This window comes from Notolepis coatsorum, assembly GCF_963971535.1.
Source record: "Notolepis coatsorum genome assembly, chromosome: 13".
Classification (NCBI taxonomy): Eukaryota; Metazoa; Chordata; class Actinopteri; order Aulopiformes; family Paralepididae; genus Notolepis; species Notolepis coatsorum.
In genome coordinates, this window is record NC_140177.1 from 18008755 (window position 1) to 18027805 (window position 19051).

At 42.9% G+C, this 19051-nt stretch overlaps 1 protein-coding gene across 1 annotated transcript in view; it reads right to left on the minus strand.

The window, feature by feature from the left end:
* The window catches only part of fyco1b (FYVE and coiled-coil domain autophagy adaptor 1b), a gene marked incomplete at its 5' end in the record, with an annotated part of 81113 nt that overhangs the window by 56766 nt on the left and 5296 nt on the right, over positions 1-19051 (minus strand). The window contains 3 exons of the mRNA XM_084327962.1: positions 4434-4577; positions 7299-7405; positions 10380-10505. Of these exons, the coding sequence (XP_084184088.1) occupies positions 4434-4577; positions 7299-7405; positions 10380-10505 (377 nt within the window). The remainder of the gene's footprint in view (positions 1-4433; positions 4578-7298; positions 7406-10379; positions 10506-19051) is intronic.

Genomic DNA, 19051 nt, shown 5'->3' on the forward strand with positions numbered 1-19051 from the left:
GCACCACTGCTTATAACCGGGGCAGAGAGTCAGGAAACATCCCTGTAAATATCCTAACCCAATCATTCCAACCCCCTCCAATGTACAGTCATTTACCTAGTATGGTTTTGTCAATAGTTCAATGTACAATTGTGTTTGTTTGTACAGTGTCTCCTCCCCCCCCCCCTCAATGTACAGTGTTACTTGTTTATACAGTATGCCCCCCGCCCCCCCCCCCCCCCCCCCCAACCACCTCCAATGTAAATTACCCAGTATGGTTGTCAATATCCCAATGTACCCAACCCCCCCCACCCAACCTCCAATGTACAGTTTCTGCGTCAAATGTATATACTCCCTTTTCTTGACTCCTTCTGTATCACAAACAGTACTGTATTTGCAAATCTGGTATGTCATAAATGTATAGATGTAGCAGTACTGACTATCTGTATGTCATGTATGTCATATATGTCTATATGAATTGAAAATGGGGGACCCTGATGGAAACAAGACAAACGTCTTTCTCAGGTCTGCATCCCCTTAACAATTGTATGTATTGAGCCGTACTGTATTGTACCCATTCTGCAATCTGTTAAATAAAGTTTTCATTCATTCATTCATTCACTGCAGTCATGATCACTGCAGTGAATTTGCGCGGAAGATGAAACGGGCGACATTGGATCGTGAGGTGTTCCAGGTCGGGAGAGCATGAACGGGAGAGTATCTTCACTTCCCCGGGGCTAGTCCAGCCGTTGTTGGTCATAAGGCATAGCCCCCCGCCGATGCTCTTCCCGGAGGCTTCTGTACGATCCACTCTGAAGATGGTGAAGGAGTTGGAGGGAGAGATGCTGTGATCAGGAGTCACTGGTTTCAGCCAGGTCTCCGTGAAGCACAGGATATTGCATTCCCTCAAATCTCGCTGGAATTGGACCCGCGCTCGTAAATCATCCATCTTACTCTCTAGCGAACGAGCATTCGCCAGGAAGATAGATGGAATAGCCGGGCGGTAAGCAGATTTCCTTAATCTTAATCTGATCCCGCTCCTCTTTCCTCTGTGGAGGGAATGAGGAGGGATATGAGGACTGTGTGTATCTAGGAGGGATATGAGGAGTGTGTGTATCTAGGAGGGATATGAGGACTGTGTGTATCTAGGAGGGATATGAGGACTGTGTGTATCTAGGAGGGATATGAGGACTGTGTGTATCTAGGAGGGATATGAGGAGTGTGTGTATCTAGGAGGGATATGAGGAATGTGTGTATCTAGGAGGGATATGAGGAGTGTGTGTATCTAGGAGGGATATGCGGACTGTTTGTAACTAGGAGGGATATGAGGACTGTGTGTATCTAGGAGGAATATGAGGAGTGTGTGTATCTAGGAGGGATATGAGGACTGTGTGTAACTAGGAGGGATATGAGGACTGTGTGTATCTAGGAGGGATATGAGGAGTGTGTGTATCTAGGAGGGATATGAGGACTGTGTGTATGTGTAACTAACCAGTAGGGGTGTAAAGGTAGACGTAGCCGTACCGACCCGTTTCAGTGTGTACCGTACCGTACTGAACGGCTGTGTACCGAACGAATACAACGGTATGTTAACCACTAACGACCGCCCACTGGGGGCTGTTATTTTCACAATCTAATATTATTATTATTATTATTATTATTATTATTATTATTATTATTATTATTATTATTATTATTATTATTATTATTATTATTATTATTATTATTATTATTATTATTTAAAAATAAATGTACAAGTCGATTATTAATTTCAATATAGAATATTGGTTGACAGCCCTACAAGTACAATTAGTTACTGCACACTACATCACCCCTGACTGGAACACGGAAAGCCAAACTTTCCCCCACTGTACTGAAAACATGTACCGAACCTTGACTTCAAAACCAAGGTACGTACCGTACCATGGTTTTTGTGTACCGTCAGGGTTTCCCATTAATTACCGAGACTGTGGTGGCCCGCCACAGTCTAATTAGTCCCGCCACAGTTGTATAATGAACCAAAAAAATATGTAAAAAAAGAAAATACAAAAAATAGATTTTTAATTTTTTTTTTACAATTTTTTTAAATATAAAGTTTGCCAATAGGGATGTATCAGTAGTATTGGCAGTGATAGTCGTAATAGTAATCAACTATATTTTTTATTTTCTAAAAAATAAACCAGTTCAACACAGGTAACCACTTTTGCTTAATTTCTTTGATGGCTCAAATGTATGCTCTAGTCCCGTGGTTCCCAAACCTCTCCTCGAGACACCCCAGCCGTTCCATGTATTTGTTAAATTCCACCACCAGCACACCTGATTCAACTAATAAAGGGCTAGTTAAGTTGAATCAGGTGTGCTGGTGGTGGAATTTAACAAATACATTAACGGCTGGGGTGCTTCGAGGAGAGGATTGGGAAGCTCTAGTCGATTCGGTGTTTTGAGCACAAAGTTCATCATAGAATCTAGCCTCTTTATTTTGCTCTCAAAGTGCACCAGATTGATGCATTTAACTTTAAAATGTACAAAAAAAAGTTCCAGGGGGCATGCCCCCGGATCCCCCTAGAGGGTCGGAGGTTCACCCCACATAGTCTCTGAAAATCCTGTGGGAAACACTGACCGTTACACCCCTAGTAACTAGGAGGGATATGAGGACTGTGTGTATGTGTAACTAGGAGGGATGTGAGGACTGTGTGTGTAACTAGGAGGGATGTGAGGACTGTGTGTGTAACTAGGAGGGATATGAGGACTGTATGTGTAACTAGGAGTGAGGGATTGCCTTGTGTACATTGACAATAAAATAATCTTCTTCTTCTAACTGGCCAGGATGGAAACACTCCTCCCAACCAAGCTCATTAACCTACATGCACCTCGTTTGTATATGTGTGTCACTACTATTAAACCTATATCGATCATGAATCAAGAGTATTTAGTTTCAACCAAGCTTGCAACAGATTCTCAACATGCCTATAGAGCTGGTCACTCTACTTCTACTGCTTTGATACAGATGACTCATGGCTTAAAGCTATAGATAACTCTATGCTGGTGGGAGCTGTGCTGTTAGATTTTAGTGCTGCATTTGATGTGCTGGACCATTCTCTACTGGTTGAGAAACTTAAATGTTATGGTTTTAACTCTTCTGCTTTAAAGTGGATACTAAGTTATTTGTCCTAGATCACAGAAGGTGTATCTAAATGGCAGCCTGTCCAGTAGCAGAGGTCTAGAGTGTGGCGTTCCGCAAGGAAGTTGCCTAGGACCTTTTCTCTTCTCTGTATTTACTAATGACCTATCTTGGGCTACCAAATGTGCTACAACAGTTCTTTATGCAGATGATTCGACATTGTATTACGCTGCACCATCATGCAATGTACTTAATGAGGTTTTGAGCAGAGAACTTAAAGTTGTGCATGACTGGGTAGTATGTAATACACTTGTCATTAATATCTCCAAGACTAAATGTATTGTACTGGGAACAAGGCATAGGTTATCTACAAATCCAAAGCTTCATTTAAACTTGTGTAATTCGGCAGTTCAACAAGCTGAAAGTACTAAACTCCTTGGAGTGATGCTGGATTGCACTCTGTCTTGGTCTCAGCATATTAATTATATCATTTTGAAAATGGGAAGAGCAATTGGTATTTCCAGGAAATGTGCTTCTTTTGTTGCCCGTCCCCTTTTATGTCAGATAGTGCAAAGTTTAGTTTGATGTAATCTTGACTATTGCTCTGCGATGTGGTCATCTGCTGCCAGTGGTGACCTCAGGAAGCTCCAGGTGGTCCAGAACAGGGCAGCACGGTTGGTACTGGGCTGCTCACTAAGGTCTAATGTGAGCCGTATGCATGCCCGCCTCTCTTGGCTTAACGTTGAAAATAGATTGTCTTTTAATATACTTGTGCTGTTCAAGTTGGCCATGAGCAGTAAAACTCCTGTTTTTATACATAAACAGATTGTTTTTAGTAATACTGTGCACAAGCATTACACTAGAGGTTCCAGTAGTGGGCAGCTTGAATTGCCATGTCCTAAAACCAACGCTTTAAGGAGATATTTTATTTTTAGAGCATTAACTCTTTGGAATAACCTGCCTCAAAACCTCTGCTGCATTTACAGTAGATTCACTTTAAAAAATTATATTTACGGTAATACTGTAAAGTATTTTTATTTTTATTATAATTATTTTTTCTGTGCTTGCATGTAATTTTAGCCATCTTAATTGTTAGTTTCATTATGCATTGTGTGTTGAGTACTGACTTTTAATCATTTTGTTTTGCAATAATAATTGTTTTTGTATGTTTTTTTTTTGTGGACCCCAGGAAGACTAGCTGGTTGCTATGGCACCAGCTAATGGGGATCCGTAATAAAAATCAAATGAAATCAAAATGAAGATCCGTCGAGGACATAAGCGATGAGTGCGGTTCCGCCACGAAAGACGCAAAGCGGGAAGACGATCGGCTAACCTGGCAAATGTCGGCCAATCTGCGTCGAGGTCGTGACCTCTGGCCGCCACGTCAAATTGGATCTGGTTGAGCTCATAGAGGTGGTTGATGATGTCAGTGGTGAGGTGGGACTTCAGGAAGGGACTGCGGACGTAGTACCAGTCACTGTATGGAGAGAGTGAGGTCACACACACACACACACAAACTTAAATACCAGTACATCATTTCATTTAATTTCAACTCGTAAGACACTGAGGTTACCCTAATTTACAGCGACGACAAACTTACAAAACAAGACACCTTTTATCAGCAAATTCAGCACATAGAACTATCCTACATGTCTGTGGTCGGTGCATAGAACTATCCTACTGTACATGTCTGTGGTCAGTGTATAGAACTATCCTACATGTCTGTGGTCAGTGCATAGAACTATCCTACTGTACATGTCTGTGGTCAGTGTATAGAACTATCCTACATGTCTGTGGTCAGTGTATAGAACTATCCTACTGTACATGTCTGTGGTCAGTGTATAGAACTATCCTACATGTCTGTGGTCAGTGTATAGAACTATCCTACATGTCTGTGGTCAGTGCATAGAACTATCCTACATGTCTGTGGTCAGTGCATAGAACTATCCTACATGTCTGTGGTCAGTGCATAGAACTATCCTACATGGCTGTGATCAGTGTATAGAACTATCCAACATGTCTGTGGTCAGTGTATAGAACTATCCTACATGTCTGTGGTCGGTGCATAGAACTATCCTACATGTCTGTGGTCGGTGCATAGAACTATCCAACATGTCTGTGGTCAGTGTATAGAACTATCCTACATGTCTGTGGTCAGTGTGATAGAACTATCCTACATGTCTGTGGTCAGTGTATAGAACTATCCTACATGTCTGTGGTCAGTGCATAGAACTATCCTACATGTCTGTGGTCAGTGTATAGAACTATCCAACATGTCTGTGGTCAGTGTATAGAACTATCCAACATGTCTGTGGTCAGTGTATAGAACTATCCAACATGTCTGTGGTCAGTGTATAGAACTATCCAACATGTCTGTGGTCAGTACATAGAACTATCCTACATGTCTGTGATCAGTGTATAGAACTATCATACATGGCTGTGATCAGTGTATAGAACTATCATACATGGCTGTGATCAGTGTATAGAACTATCATACATGGCTGTGATCAGTGTATAGAACTATCATACATGTCTGTGATCAGTACATACTGTAGATCTATCCAATATGTCTGTGATCAGTACATAGAACTATCCAACAGTGTATAGAATGCTCCCCTACTGCCTTTTTCACATCGGAAACAACGTAACTTCAATTGTGACGGAGAAAAGAGAATCTCCTGATTCAGATACAATTTAAAGCAATTTAGAGCTATTTGGTGGATTAATCTGTTCTAACCTTGCAAGGTATGTTTTTTGACCCAGCACCCAACCTATTGGGCACTGAGTGCATGTATTTTCTTTTAATAGTTTCTGAACTTCAATCAAGAATCAAGAGGTTTATTTGTCACATACATACCAGGGCATACAGTGAAATGCGGGTGGTCATGCCCGCATCGATTGTGCAAAATACAATAATAAAAATAGGCATAAAAAAAAAAAAAAAAAATAGGTAAGACACAAGATGTGCATGATAAAAAGACATGCTAAGTTCCTGAGAAACTGGTTCCTATGTACACTACTATACAATATACAATTTTAACTCCGCCATTTTTATACTTAGTGTATCTAAACTATACTATACAATACCTCCTTCCTTTAAAGTGACTTTTCCATTATTTAAAGTGACATTTTGTTTAAAGTGATTGTTTTAGCGGTTGCCGCATGAGTGTTTTTGTGTGTGTGTGTGTGTGTGCGTGCATGCGTGCGTCTGTCCGTCCGTCCGTCCGTGCGTGCGTGCGAGCGTGTGTGTGTGTGTGTTCATGTGTACTTGTGAGTGGAGAGTTCAGTGTTCAGTGTTCTGATGGCCTGGGGGAAGACGCTGAGCCGGAGTCTCTCTGTTCTCGCAGGGTGTGTACGTAGGCGCTTGCCTGACCGCAGCAGCTTGAACAGGCTGTTGTTGGGGTGGTGGGGGTCTTTCATTATTCTCAGATATGTACCAAAGTAAAGCCCACAGTGTGAACTCTTACTTGGGGAATCGGTTGGACTGAAGAGACAGGCTCAGGCAGTGTCCTTTAAGGCGACACGCTGCGTTCTGCGTTCACACTGCAGGCCTCACTGCTCAGATCATTCTTGTGTTTTGGCCAATATCAGATTCCAGTGTGAACGGGTGACGCTCCTGAACTGACCCGCATGCGCATGACTGTTCAGACTGAGATCACGTTGCAAAAAGAAAAAACAGACCACGTACGCAAGTGGCCCAAATCAGAATTGAAAAGATCGGATTCCATGTGATTTGTGCTGTTCACACTGTTGTGAAAGAATCAGATCTGAGATCATATTTGGGCCACTTTCGCCTGCAGTGTGAAGGTAGCTGGTCTGAGGTCTGGTGAGGGAAGTGACACACGTGTGTTTCTCTTACTGTAGCGTCAGTTTAACACAAAGAGGGAAGAGAGATGGCAGGTTTGGCTTTAGACTTGGTTCCCTAAAACAAAGTGGCCCAGTTCTTCAAGGAAGTACAACGGCTAAAATGGGAAATGGAACTGAGTCACACACTGAGTGTGTGTGTGTGTGTGTGTGTGTGTGTGTGTGTGTGTGTGTGTGTGTGTGTGTGTGTGTGTGTGTGTGTGTGTGTGTGTGTGTGTGTGTGTGTGTGTGTATGTGTGTGTGTGTGTGTGTGTGTGTGTGTGTATGTGTGTATGTGTGTGTGTGTGTGTGTGTGTGTGTGTGTGTGTGTGTGTGTGTGTGTGTGCGTGCTCACCCTGTGACCTTCTGATTGATCAGACACTGTTGCAGCGTGTCGGCCAGACGCTGGTGGACTAGAGAATATCTGATGAAGGCTCGTCCTTTACCCAGGGACGTCTTTAGCTGGAGACATACACACACGCACACACACACACACACACACACAGTATATACGTGCATACATACACACACATAAATACACACACACACACGTACACACACGTACACACACGTACAGATTACCAAACCACAACACGGATTGACCATGAGCATACTACACACGTTATACATTTGTGTTCTTGCAGAGCACATGCAGAGTTCTAGGCCCTGTAGCTCAGGCGGAAGTTGGCCAGGTGTGATTATTGAGCAAATGTGATGGACTTTGGTGCCAGTTCTATTGAAGCCTGTATTAAAATTCTAAATATACCAGCTATCTGAGGAAATATAAATCAACCAATATATCAAACGTTAGCTAGTTAACAATGCAACAAATTGCAGATGATTCGGACATCCGAGGTAATAACCTGTTTAAACGACAGGTCGGCTGATCCCATTCAACTCAATGTTGGCCGAACTGAAGGTTTCCACACTTGGCACTAGGGTTGGGTACCTTTCACATTTGAACCGGTACCTGCGAATCGATACCGGTACCCAACGGTACCTTTTTTCTGTACTTTAGTCTCTAAAAATGTAATCTAGCTACCTCAGTTGTAAAAAGAAAAAATCCAAACTTCAAATAACCACACTTTCGACAGTTTTCGGCTTGCCATTGCCCCGACTGCTTTGTTTTTTAATCAAGTCAAATCCTAGGTAAGCGTATTATATTGTGCGTGTGAACGTTGACGTGAAGAAAAAAAAAAGTTAAAGTACCGAAATATGGCACCGACGGATCTCACGTGAATCGGTACTCTGTAGTACCGACGTGATTCGGTAGGTACCTTGAAAAGTACCTAATTCGGTACCCATCCCTACTTGGCACCAATGTGGGTTCACACACTACACAGTGATGAGGTGACCCTTCCTTCATTCATAGTTTCCTTGGTTTACGTATGCATTGGGACGCAAAAGTATGTTAAACTCAATACGTGCAAAGCTGCATCGCGACAAAATGCATCTGCGATACAATGACACCATATCACGTTATCTAATACAGTATACTGTAGGATATAAAGGTGTTGTTCCCAGTCTCTGGTCATGACGTAACCCCCAAAACAATATAACATGAACTGTCCTCATTCCTCTGAATAAGAGCGGATTAGGCGGTTTTAAGGGAACTTCGGAGCATGACCGATGACTCAACAATGAGCGGTCTGTTCAGACGATGACGTGATCTACTGCGACCCTATGTGAGACAGATCTCTACTGTGACCCTATGTGAGACAGATCTCTACTGCGACCCTATGTGAGACAGATCTCTACTGCGACCCTATGTGAGACAAATCTCTACTGCGACCCTATGTGAGACAGATCTCTACTGTGACCCTATGTGAGACAGATCTCTACTGCGACCCTATGTGAGACAGATCTCTACTGCGACCCTATGTGAGACAGATCTCTACTGCGACCCTATGTGAGACAGATCTCTACTGTGACCCTATGTGAGACAGATCTCTACTGCGACCCTATGTGAGACAGATCTCTACTGCGACCCTATGTGAGACAGTCAGATCTCTACTGCGACCCTATGTGAGACAGATCTCTACTGCGACCCTATGTGAGACAGATCTCTACTGCGACCCTATGTGAGACAGATCTCTACTGCGACCCTATGTGAGACAGTCAGATCTCTACTGCGACCCTATGTGAGACAGATCTCTACTGCGACCCTATGTGAGACAGATCTCTACTGCGACCCTATGTGAGACAGATCTCTACTGCGACCCTATGTGAGACAGATCTCTACTGCGACCCTATGTGAGACAGATCTCTACTGCGACCCTATGTGAGACAGATCTCTACTGCGACCCTGTGTGAGACAGATCTCTACTGCGACCCTATGTGAGACAGATCTCTACTGCGACCCTATGTGAGACAGATCTGGACACTAACGGCTCGTCTAAAGTTAACCCTGTCCAGACAACACTGTAAATCCACATGGTCTGTGGATCGGCCCGAGCTCCCCACTAGCAGATGGGGGGATTAAAGCGAGAGGGGAGAGACGTCTTCCATAAGGACACCTGCTGCGGGGGACACCCCACGTATATATGTGATCAACTAGAAAACAGTAGAAGCACAATAGAAGGTTGTCGTTCATTACATGAAGCTCCTTTACGTGACATTGGCCGTGTTTACCTTCAGATAGACCGTAGCTTTGTCTGGACGAGTCTCTGAAGAACCCAGAAACCATAAATACCTTCAGAGAACGATTCTAATCTTCCAATTCAGCCATTGCCATGAAGTGACTATAAAATAGGATTTACTAAAAACCCACACAACATAATCGGCCTACAGTCGTTTAGCTGCATTTAGCTGATGCATGATTACACTCTTTATGAGTCAAGTTGTGACTCAAATTACAGACAGATTATTGGACAGATTCAAATCTGATTATCGGCACCCTTTCGGAGAGAGAAAGTATCTCAGCGTGGCTACGGCTAAAACAAAAACAAATAAATATAAAGCTGTGAAACCGCTCCGTTGCTCACCGCGATGCAGTCCGAGGAGAGCCGGCGAGGAAACAGAAGGGTTAACTGCTGTACCGACACAGAGCCTGTCCTGGCTGACCTAAGCCATAGCTACTTAGCTACATACTCACTGTGCATGCGTGTGCGTGTGCGTGTGTGTGTGTGTGCGTGCGTGCGTGCAGTGTGTACAGTGTGTACAGTGTGTACAGTGTGTGTGTGTGTGTGTGTGTGTTGCCATGCGTGTGCGTGTGTGTGTAGGTGTGTGTAGGTGTGTGTTACAGTGTGTAGGTGTGTGTGTGTGTGTGTGTGTGTGTGTAGGTGTGTGTGTGTGTGTGTGTACAGTATGTGTGTGTGTGTGAGTGTGAGTGTGTGTGTGTGTGTGTGTGTGTGTGTGTGTGTGTGGTGTGTGTGTGTGCGTGTGCATGTGCGTGTGTGTGTGTGTGTGTTGCCATGCAGTTCCTACTGAGGATTACCTCGGGGATGGACTTAACGAAGCGGATACCGTCGTTGGCTCCCTTGATCTTAGCCAGACAGTCACAGAAGTAATCCCAGTAGTCCTTCCTCTGGCCAAGAAACGTCGTCTTCTCTTTCTGGTCGAACTGGGAGGAGACGAAACACAAACATGTACCCGTCTACGAGCTAGAGGTTCTGGAGTTTTCGGTTGTAACGGCGAGCAGGTGTTTTGTGCTGCGACCGTCAGTCGTCGGAACCCCCGGGAGGGACTGTGATTGAAGTACTTTCTCTGATCGTTTGCTTTAGTCTGACGGGTTGAATTAGTCATACTTTCCAATTTGTTCCACTGAGCCAGGCGAGCTAAATCAACCACAGAGGCTTGGATGGATTTTGACCTACCCAGTATAGGAGGTGACAGAAATAAAGGAATACTCTACCCTAAGGGTTATCTGGCGATTGCAGGTTTTGATTTTTTACCGGAAAAATACGTTGAAGTCGTGGCGACATGGTGGTGTAGTGGTTAACACTGTGGCCTCACAGCATGGTGGTGTAGTGGTTAACCCTGTCGCCTCACAGCACGGTGGTGCAGTGGTTAACACTGTCGCCTCACAGCTTCAGTAGAAGGTCCTGGGTTCGATTCCCACTTGAGTACCAGGTTGCCACGTTGCCAGGTACCCAGGTGGGGTATCTCCCGGGCCTTTCTTTGTGGAGTTTGCATGTTCTCCCCGTACTCGCAAGGGTTTCCCCTCCCAATAAGATAAACTCAATGGAAAAACATGCAGAACAGATCGCTAACGCTGTCGCATCCCTGATGAAGACGGACAGGAGCACTTTTATGGTCCCCGGGCGCGGCCCATGTCTGCTCCCGGCTGCCCTTGGGGGGGGAAGGACGACGGGATGGGAAAAGTGCAGAGAGACATTTCATCGGCGGCTCAGTGCATGTGTGTGTGTTCCTGTGGGTCGTCCATCTCGCATGTGTGTTTTAATCTGCATGACAAATAAAGACTTCTTCTTAAATCTCTCCCGTCATAATGTCCTGTGAAAAAAATTTCCTCTTATTGTTATTTGGTAACATACATCCAGTAAAAAATCCTGTGAGGCGTGTGTGTGTGTGTGCAGCAGAAAAACAGAACAGTGGAAGCTGGAGAGTGTAGGATGATTCTATGGATAGGACACTAACATCACCACAACAAGGTTGTTGCGTTTGGGATACAGCTACCATATCGTTATCTAGAGAACTAATGGCAGCAGAACTCGAGAACTACGTGGAATGTCTGATCACTGAGTGTGTACAGTATATCATGCCGGTTAGCGGTTGGGGTACCTTATGTATACTGCACCTGTGTATACTATATACTTTACTTACAAATAGTATATATTCAGATTGTTAGTGTTATTGACCATATTTATTGTAATTATACTATAAATGATGGGGCATACATACCCTCATCTGCACCTTTGATTCCACTGCCTACTTGCTCATATGCTTATATTACAGTTAATTATATTGTTTTGCCTATATTTGTATTTTATTGCCTATATTTATGTCTTCTATTACCCTGCCCATACCTGTACCTCCCCTCCCCCCTCCCTCATGCTGCTATGATGCCTGAATTTCCCCAAGGGGATCAATAAAGGAATATCTTATCTTATACAATAAGCACTTCATCACTGACTTCTCTGATTTCTTGGCTGAAATTATGCCTAAATATGTCTGCGTTTTAATCCTGGGTGACATGAACATACACGTGTGCTGTCCTAAGCCGTTGGCTAGAGACTTTTTGAATCTTATTGACTCATTCGATCTTGCGCAGTCTGTGACTGGTCCCACACAAGAACACGGGCACACACTTGATCGTGTCCCATCATATAGTCCGTCTTCATCAGGGATGCGACAGCGTTAGCGATCTGTTCTGCATGTTTTTCCATTGAGTTTATCTTATTGGGAGGGGAAACCCTTGCGAGTACGGGGAGAACATGCAAACTCCACAAAGAAAGGCCCGGGAGATACCCCACCTGGGTACCTGGCAACGTGGCAACCTGGTACTCAAGTGGGAATCGAACCCAGGACCTTCTACTGAAGCTGTGAGGCGACAGTGTTAACCCGTTTCTAATATTGAAGTCTGTGATGCATTTTTCTCTGATCACATGCCTGTTTTATTTGATGTAGCTCTCCCATGCTTTATTGACAAACCATCTGCACCGGCCCGTCGATGCCGTATGTTTAACCCTTCCACTGCTGTACTTTTCTCGTCTGCTGTAATTAGCTCAGCTAGCCGTGTGTGTGTTAACACGGAGGAGTTAACCAAGTTTGACTCCACCTGTTTGGAAATCCTTGATACTGTCGCTCCTCTAAAAACCAGGCGCTCCAAACCTAAACCCGAGCTCTGGTTGAACGACAGCACACATGAAGCCAGACGAGAGTGCAGGAGGGCTGAACGACAAGCTGCAGGTGTCATTTGACATTCTGAGGGATAGCTGGTGTAGATATCAGCACACTGTTCAAGTTGAAAAAACTAAGCATTTTTCTGATACCATTTTAAACAATTGTCACAAGCCTCGGGTTCTTTTTAAAACGATTAATTATATTCTTGATGTCCCCCAGTCTGTTTGTCTTGAAGCTTCCACTGAAACATGCAAGCTTTTTCTTCAGTTTTTTATTGACAAAGTTGCCAACATTAGAGCTAGCACGTCCACACCTACATGTGACCCTTCCACTACTGTCACCTCCCCTGCCACCTTTAGCCAGTTTGAGCCTGTGTCCCTTGCTCAGCTAGAGGAAATTATAGCCCACATGAAGCCATCAGGCTCCCCCTTAGATGTCCTTCCCCCTCACCTTGTCAAAGAGGTCATCAGGGTTATAGGGACCAAATGTCCAAACGATTATCAACAACAGCCGTGCAGGTGATGTACCTGTAATTTTTAAACATGCTGTGGTGCAACCGCTGATTGAAAAGCCTAACCTGTCCTCTGGCCTATCTCCAAGCTCCCGTTTTTTTCCCAAGATTTCAGAAAAATCTTTACTTGTCCAATTAATGTCTTTCCTAGACACACATGGCATTCTGGAGGTTTTCCAGTCTAGTTTTAGAGCACTACACAGTACCGAGACTGCACTCTTAAGAGTTTTTAATGATATCCTTCTGGCCACTGACTCTGGTAAGTAAGTAAGTAAGTAAGTAAGTAAGTAAGTAAGTAAGTAAGTAAGTAAGTAAGTAAGTAAGTAAGTAAGTAAGTAAGTAAGTAAGTAAGTAAGTAAGTAAGTAAGTAAGTAAGTAAGTAAGTAAGTAAGTAAGTAAGTAAGTAAGTAAGTAAGTAAGTAAGTAAGTAAGTAAGTAAGTAAGTAAGTAAGTAAGTAAGTAAGTAAGTAAGTAAGTAAGTAAGTAAGTAAGTAAGTAAGTAAGTAAGTAAGTAAGTAAGTAAGTAAGTAAGTAAGTAAGTAAGTAAGTAAGTAAGTAAGTAAGTAAGTAAGTAAGTAAGTAAGTAAGTAAGTAAGTAAGTAAGTAAGTAAGTAAGTAAGTAAGTAATTAAGTAAGTATTTATAAAGCACCTTTCATACATGTTATGTAGCTCAAAGTGCTGTACACAAGCATAGGCATATATAACGATAAAAGCAATAAAGTCACAGTGATCAGTTAAGATCAATGTTTAAAAAAATAAAAAATAAAAATAAATAAATTAAAATTAAAATTAAAAAATTAAATAAAAGCATCACATTAGTAAGACAACAGTAATAAAAGTACGGCAATAGGCAAAGTACAGTAAAATAACATTTCAGTAAAAGATCAATACATAAAAACATAATAATAAAAACATTTCAATAAGATACTCGCTTTCCCTAAGGCATGGTACACTATTTGTAAGCTAGACTGTATAGGTACGTTTTTAATTTTCCTTTAAAAATGTGTATGGAGCTGGCGTTTCTGATGTGTGTTGGTAGTGTGTTCCATAGTTTTGGGGCATAGTTGGCAAATGCCATACTTCCTATCCTCTTTTGGTTTCTGGGTGTGTCTAGTAAACCTGTAGTGGATGACCGTAGCGTTCTTGAGGGCAGATAACTAACTAGGGAATTTGCTATGTATTTTGGGCCTTGCTCATTAAGAGCTTTATATATCAGGAAAAGGACCTTAAAATCAATTCTATGAGTTATTGGAAGCCAGTGCAGAGTGGCTAGGACTGGAGTGATATGTTCTCTTCTCTTTGTATGAGTTAGTAATCGAGCTGCAGAGTTTTGGATAAGCTGAAGCTTCCCAATGGTTGGTTTGGGAAGACCAGTGAACAGTGCATTACAATAGTCAAGCCGGCTTGAGACAAAAGCATGAATCAGTGTCTCTGCATCCTTTTTATTTACGATAGGTCTTACTTTCGCTATGTTTCTTAGGTGGAAGAATGACGTTTTCATTGCCTTATTAATATGAGACTTAAAGGTCAGGTCTGAGTCCAAGATGACACCTAGGCTTGTAACCTCAGTCTTTACATAGGATGACAGACTCCCCAGGTTTTCACACAGCACTTCCCTTTTCGCTTTTGGGCCGATCAATAGGATTTCGGTCTTGCTTTCGTTTAATTTTAGGAAGTTATTGTTCATCCACTTGTTTATTGCTAACAGACAGTTTGTAATGGACTGTATGGCTGTAGTGTTATTTGGTTCTGCGGAGATATATAGTTGTGTATCATCAGCATAACTATGGAAGCATACATTGTGGTCTCGAATGATGTCCCCGAGGGGCAGCATATATAGTGGGAAGAGTAATGGACCAAGGCAGCTTCCTTGTGCAACTCCAAAGTTGCTGTCATGTTTCTCTGATACATTGTCTCCAAGCTTAACATAGAACTTTCTCCCCTTAATGTATGTTATGAGCCAATTTAGTACATGATCGGAAAAGCCAACCAGTCTTTCAAGACGACTGATCAGGATATTATGGTCAATCGTATCGAACGCTGCACTAAGGTGCAATAGGAGAAGAATTGAGACTTTGCCAGCATCGGAGTTTAGCCTGAGGTCGCTAACTATTTTAGTAAGGGCAGTTTTAGTGCTGTGATTTGTTCTGAAACCTGATTGTAATTCCTCCATGATGTTATTATCTTTAAGAAAGGATTTGATTTGTACTGAGACTATCTTTTCTAATATCTTGCTGATAAATGGAAGGTTCGATATTGGCCTATAGCTAAGTTTGTTTTCTTTAGTAGTGGTTTTACTACAGCCGTTTTAAATGCATCTGGAAAAGTGCCTGTTTGAAGCGACATATTTATGATTTCAAGGATGTGATTTGAGACACTATCGAACACCCGCTTGAGAAATGCTGTTGGTATAGGATCAAGGCAGGAGGTGGCGGAATTACACTCAAGAGACAATCTTACAGAGGTCAGGTAATGTAATACATGTGAATTCCCCCATAGTTATCTCAGGTGGGTTTCCACTCACAGCCAGATCTATATCAGAGGCAATGCTTGCTCTAATCAAAGATATTTTTTCATTAAAGAAAACTGCGAACTCTTCACATTTTGTGGCCGATTGCTGCGGTATATGGGGGGGTGGCATGTTAATCAGCCGGTCAATGGTGGAAAAAAGTACCCCGATGACTCCCTTATCCTTTTGGTACTTTTGGATCTCACTGCTGCCTTTGACACAGTGGATCACAATATTCTGCTCTCCTGTTTGGAGCACTGAGTTGGCATTAAAGGCTCAGCCCTGGAGTTTTTCAGATCATACTTGTCTGAGAGAAGTTTTTGTGTTAGCCTGGGCGACGCTGTATCCTCCACAGCACCTCTCCCCTGCGGGGTGCCCCAGGGCTCAATTCTCGGGCCAATTTTATTTGTGCTATATTTTCTCCCCTTAGGGCCTATACTCCAAAAACATGACGTCTCATTTCACTGCTACGCAGATGACAGTCAGATCTACCTGCCATTGAAAAGGAATAATAGCAACCAGGTGAAACCATTGTTAGCATGCCTTGATGATGTCAAAGCATGGTTGGCATTAAATTGTCTACGTCTCATGGTGTTTGGTCCCAGCAATGGGCATGTGTTTCCTCCTGGTGAATTGGGCCCCCTTGGACTTTTTGTGAAGCCAACTGTCACCAACCTAGGGGTGAAGTTTGATTGTGACCTTCAGTTGGACAAGCAGATCAATGCTGTGGTGGGAAAGAGCTTTTTCCAACTTAGGAGGCTGTCCAAGGTCAAACCTTTTTTATCCCGTAGTGTCTTTGAAACTGTCATCCATGGCTTTCTGACCTCTCGCCTTGACTATTGTAATGCTGTATATGTTGGTGTCAGTCAGGCCTTCCTCTCTCGTTTTGCAGCTAGTTCAGAATGCCGCTGCCCATCTGCTAACGGGAACATGTAAGCGGGAGCACATTTCCCCTGTGCTGGCTGCCCTCCACTGGCTTCCTGTGCATTTTAGGATTGATTTTAAGGTTTTACTGTTTGCTTTTAAATTTTTTAACGGCTTGGCACTGGGCTACCTCTCGGACCTGATGGAACCTTATGTTCCTCCAAGGGCCCTCAGGTCCTCTTGGCTGTTCCCAAGTCCAGGCTGAAGCTTAGGGGGGACCGTGATTTCGCTGTGGCAGCCCCAAAGCTCTGGAATGAGCTGCCACTGCATGTTAAGCAGGCCCCCACTCTGCAGGTGTTTAAGTCACGCCTCAAAACACATTTATTTGCTCTGGCTTTTGGTTTTTAAACAGTTTTTTTTGAGAGACCTGCCTTTTTTATGTGACATTGTTTTTTTTATTGTGTGCTTTTATCTTTTTTTATGTTTTTATCTTATGTTGTGGGACTTGTACAGCACTTTGGTCAACTTTGTTGTTTTTAAATGTGCTTTATAAATAAAGTGGATTGGATTGGATTATCTCATCTAAAAAGATAAAAACAATGCTTCATGTTTGTTTCATTTCCAAACTGTGCTAACAACATATCACCCACTTCACATAACGTTCATAAGCTATCAATATGACCTCGAGACAACCTGGCTGCACCAAAACAACAAGTCTGCAATTCCATGAGTGGAGAGAGAGAGAGGCGCTGCAGTGCAGACAGAGTGGAGGTACTGTGAGGTTAATTATTACAAATGGTAACTGTGAGGGCGGTCAGGTGGCGTAACGGAGATTGCGTTCGTCACCAAACCCCAGAGCGGCTAGATTCGCCTGTTCGAATCCAGCTCACAGCTCCGGGGTTGTCACCAGCTTGGCTGGCCGTTCACACTAATACAATTGGCAGTATTAGAGGGTGGGAGAAGCTGGCGGGGTGGGTCCGGGTCGTTGTAAACAGCGACTCCTACAGTTCGGTCGGGGCGCCTGCTAAGCGCGGATAGGACTTGAGTGGGATAGTGTGATCCTTCCACACGCTACGCCCTCTCAATGAGAATCCGCGCTGCCAGGTGAAAAGAAGCGGTTGATTGGCTGGACGTGTGTCGGAGGAAGCACGTGATAGCCTCCACTCTCCCAGACCGACTGTGGGGCCTAACAAAATTAATAGTTGGTTTCAGGTTGGTTGTCAGTTTGGCCATGGGTAGGTAGGGAATTTATTTTATTTTATTTTTTTATTTTATTCTTTCCCACGGCGACTATGGATAGGGAATTTCTTTATTTAATTAAAATGTTCACAACAACATGGATGCATGTACTCTGCCAGCATGTTTAATATCCATAATACTAAATGTTTGACTAAGATTTCTATGAAACTTTATTATTAAAAAAAAAAAAAAAAACAGATTTTTTTTTTTTTTTATAATTTTTTCTAAAAACTCATAAAATATATTGGGTCGCACCTAAATCGGCAGGGTCGGTCGGCAACCTGAAACCAACTATTAATTTTGTTAGGCCTGGGGGGTAAGTGCGGAGCGACCAGGAAGGGGATTGGGAATTGGCATAACGACTAACATTGGGATGGGAGAAAATCGGAGGAAAATGGAGGGGGGAAAAGATAAAAAAATAAAAATAAAAAATGGTAACCGACTCTTTTGATTGGCGGCTGAGCATTAACACTTTGGCTGCCTAAGGTTAAATTCATGATATACCATAGATTGCCAGCGCTATTTGTCTATGGAGAAAGTCCCCTTCTTTGCAGGGCTATAACTTTTTAAATTCTATTGCTACATTGCCATTATTAGGGCCCATTCAAAGTCCTATATGTATTGTTCATTGTGTAGCAACGTTAAACTTTTTCATTCACATATTCATAGTAAAGTATGGTCTAATGTATAAGTATGTTTTCATCTCTTTCTGCAGCTTTCTCCAGAACGTGATATATAGCCCCAAATGCATTATATTGATGATGAAATACAGTTTGATGGCAATCAGCGCGATATAAAAAATTCCAACTAGACGTACTTCTAGAAGTTACTACACGTCATCTGATGTTGACCGGATGGGCGAGGGGGCGTTTATAATTCCGTGGGCAGCGTTATACCAATCATCTAATGTGGGTCAAATGTTGATAATAGCAGTTAGTATCGAAGACGGTAACGTTACACGCTGAAACTCACCCCAGTCTCCGCGCGCCGTTGGGCGATCATCGTAGAGTAGAAATCTTATCATTATGGGATATATTTTTACCCGGTCCATCTCCAGCTTGTATAATGGTATATACGTCCAAATCATGTTGTTTATCGAGTTATTGCCAATCGATCACTGTGTAGCGTGACGAGCCAGAGTCCCATGACCTATAGCGAGCGCCCGGAAGTACTACGGACGTC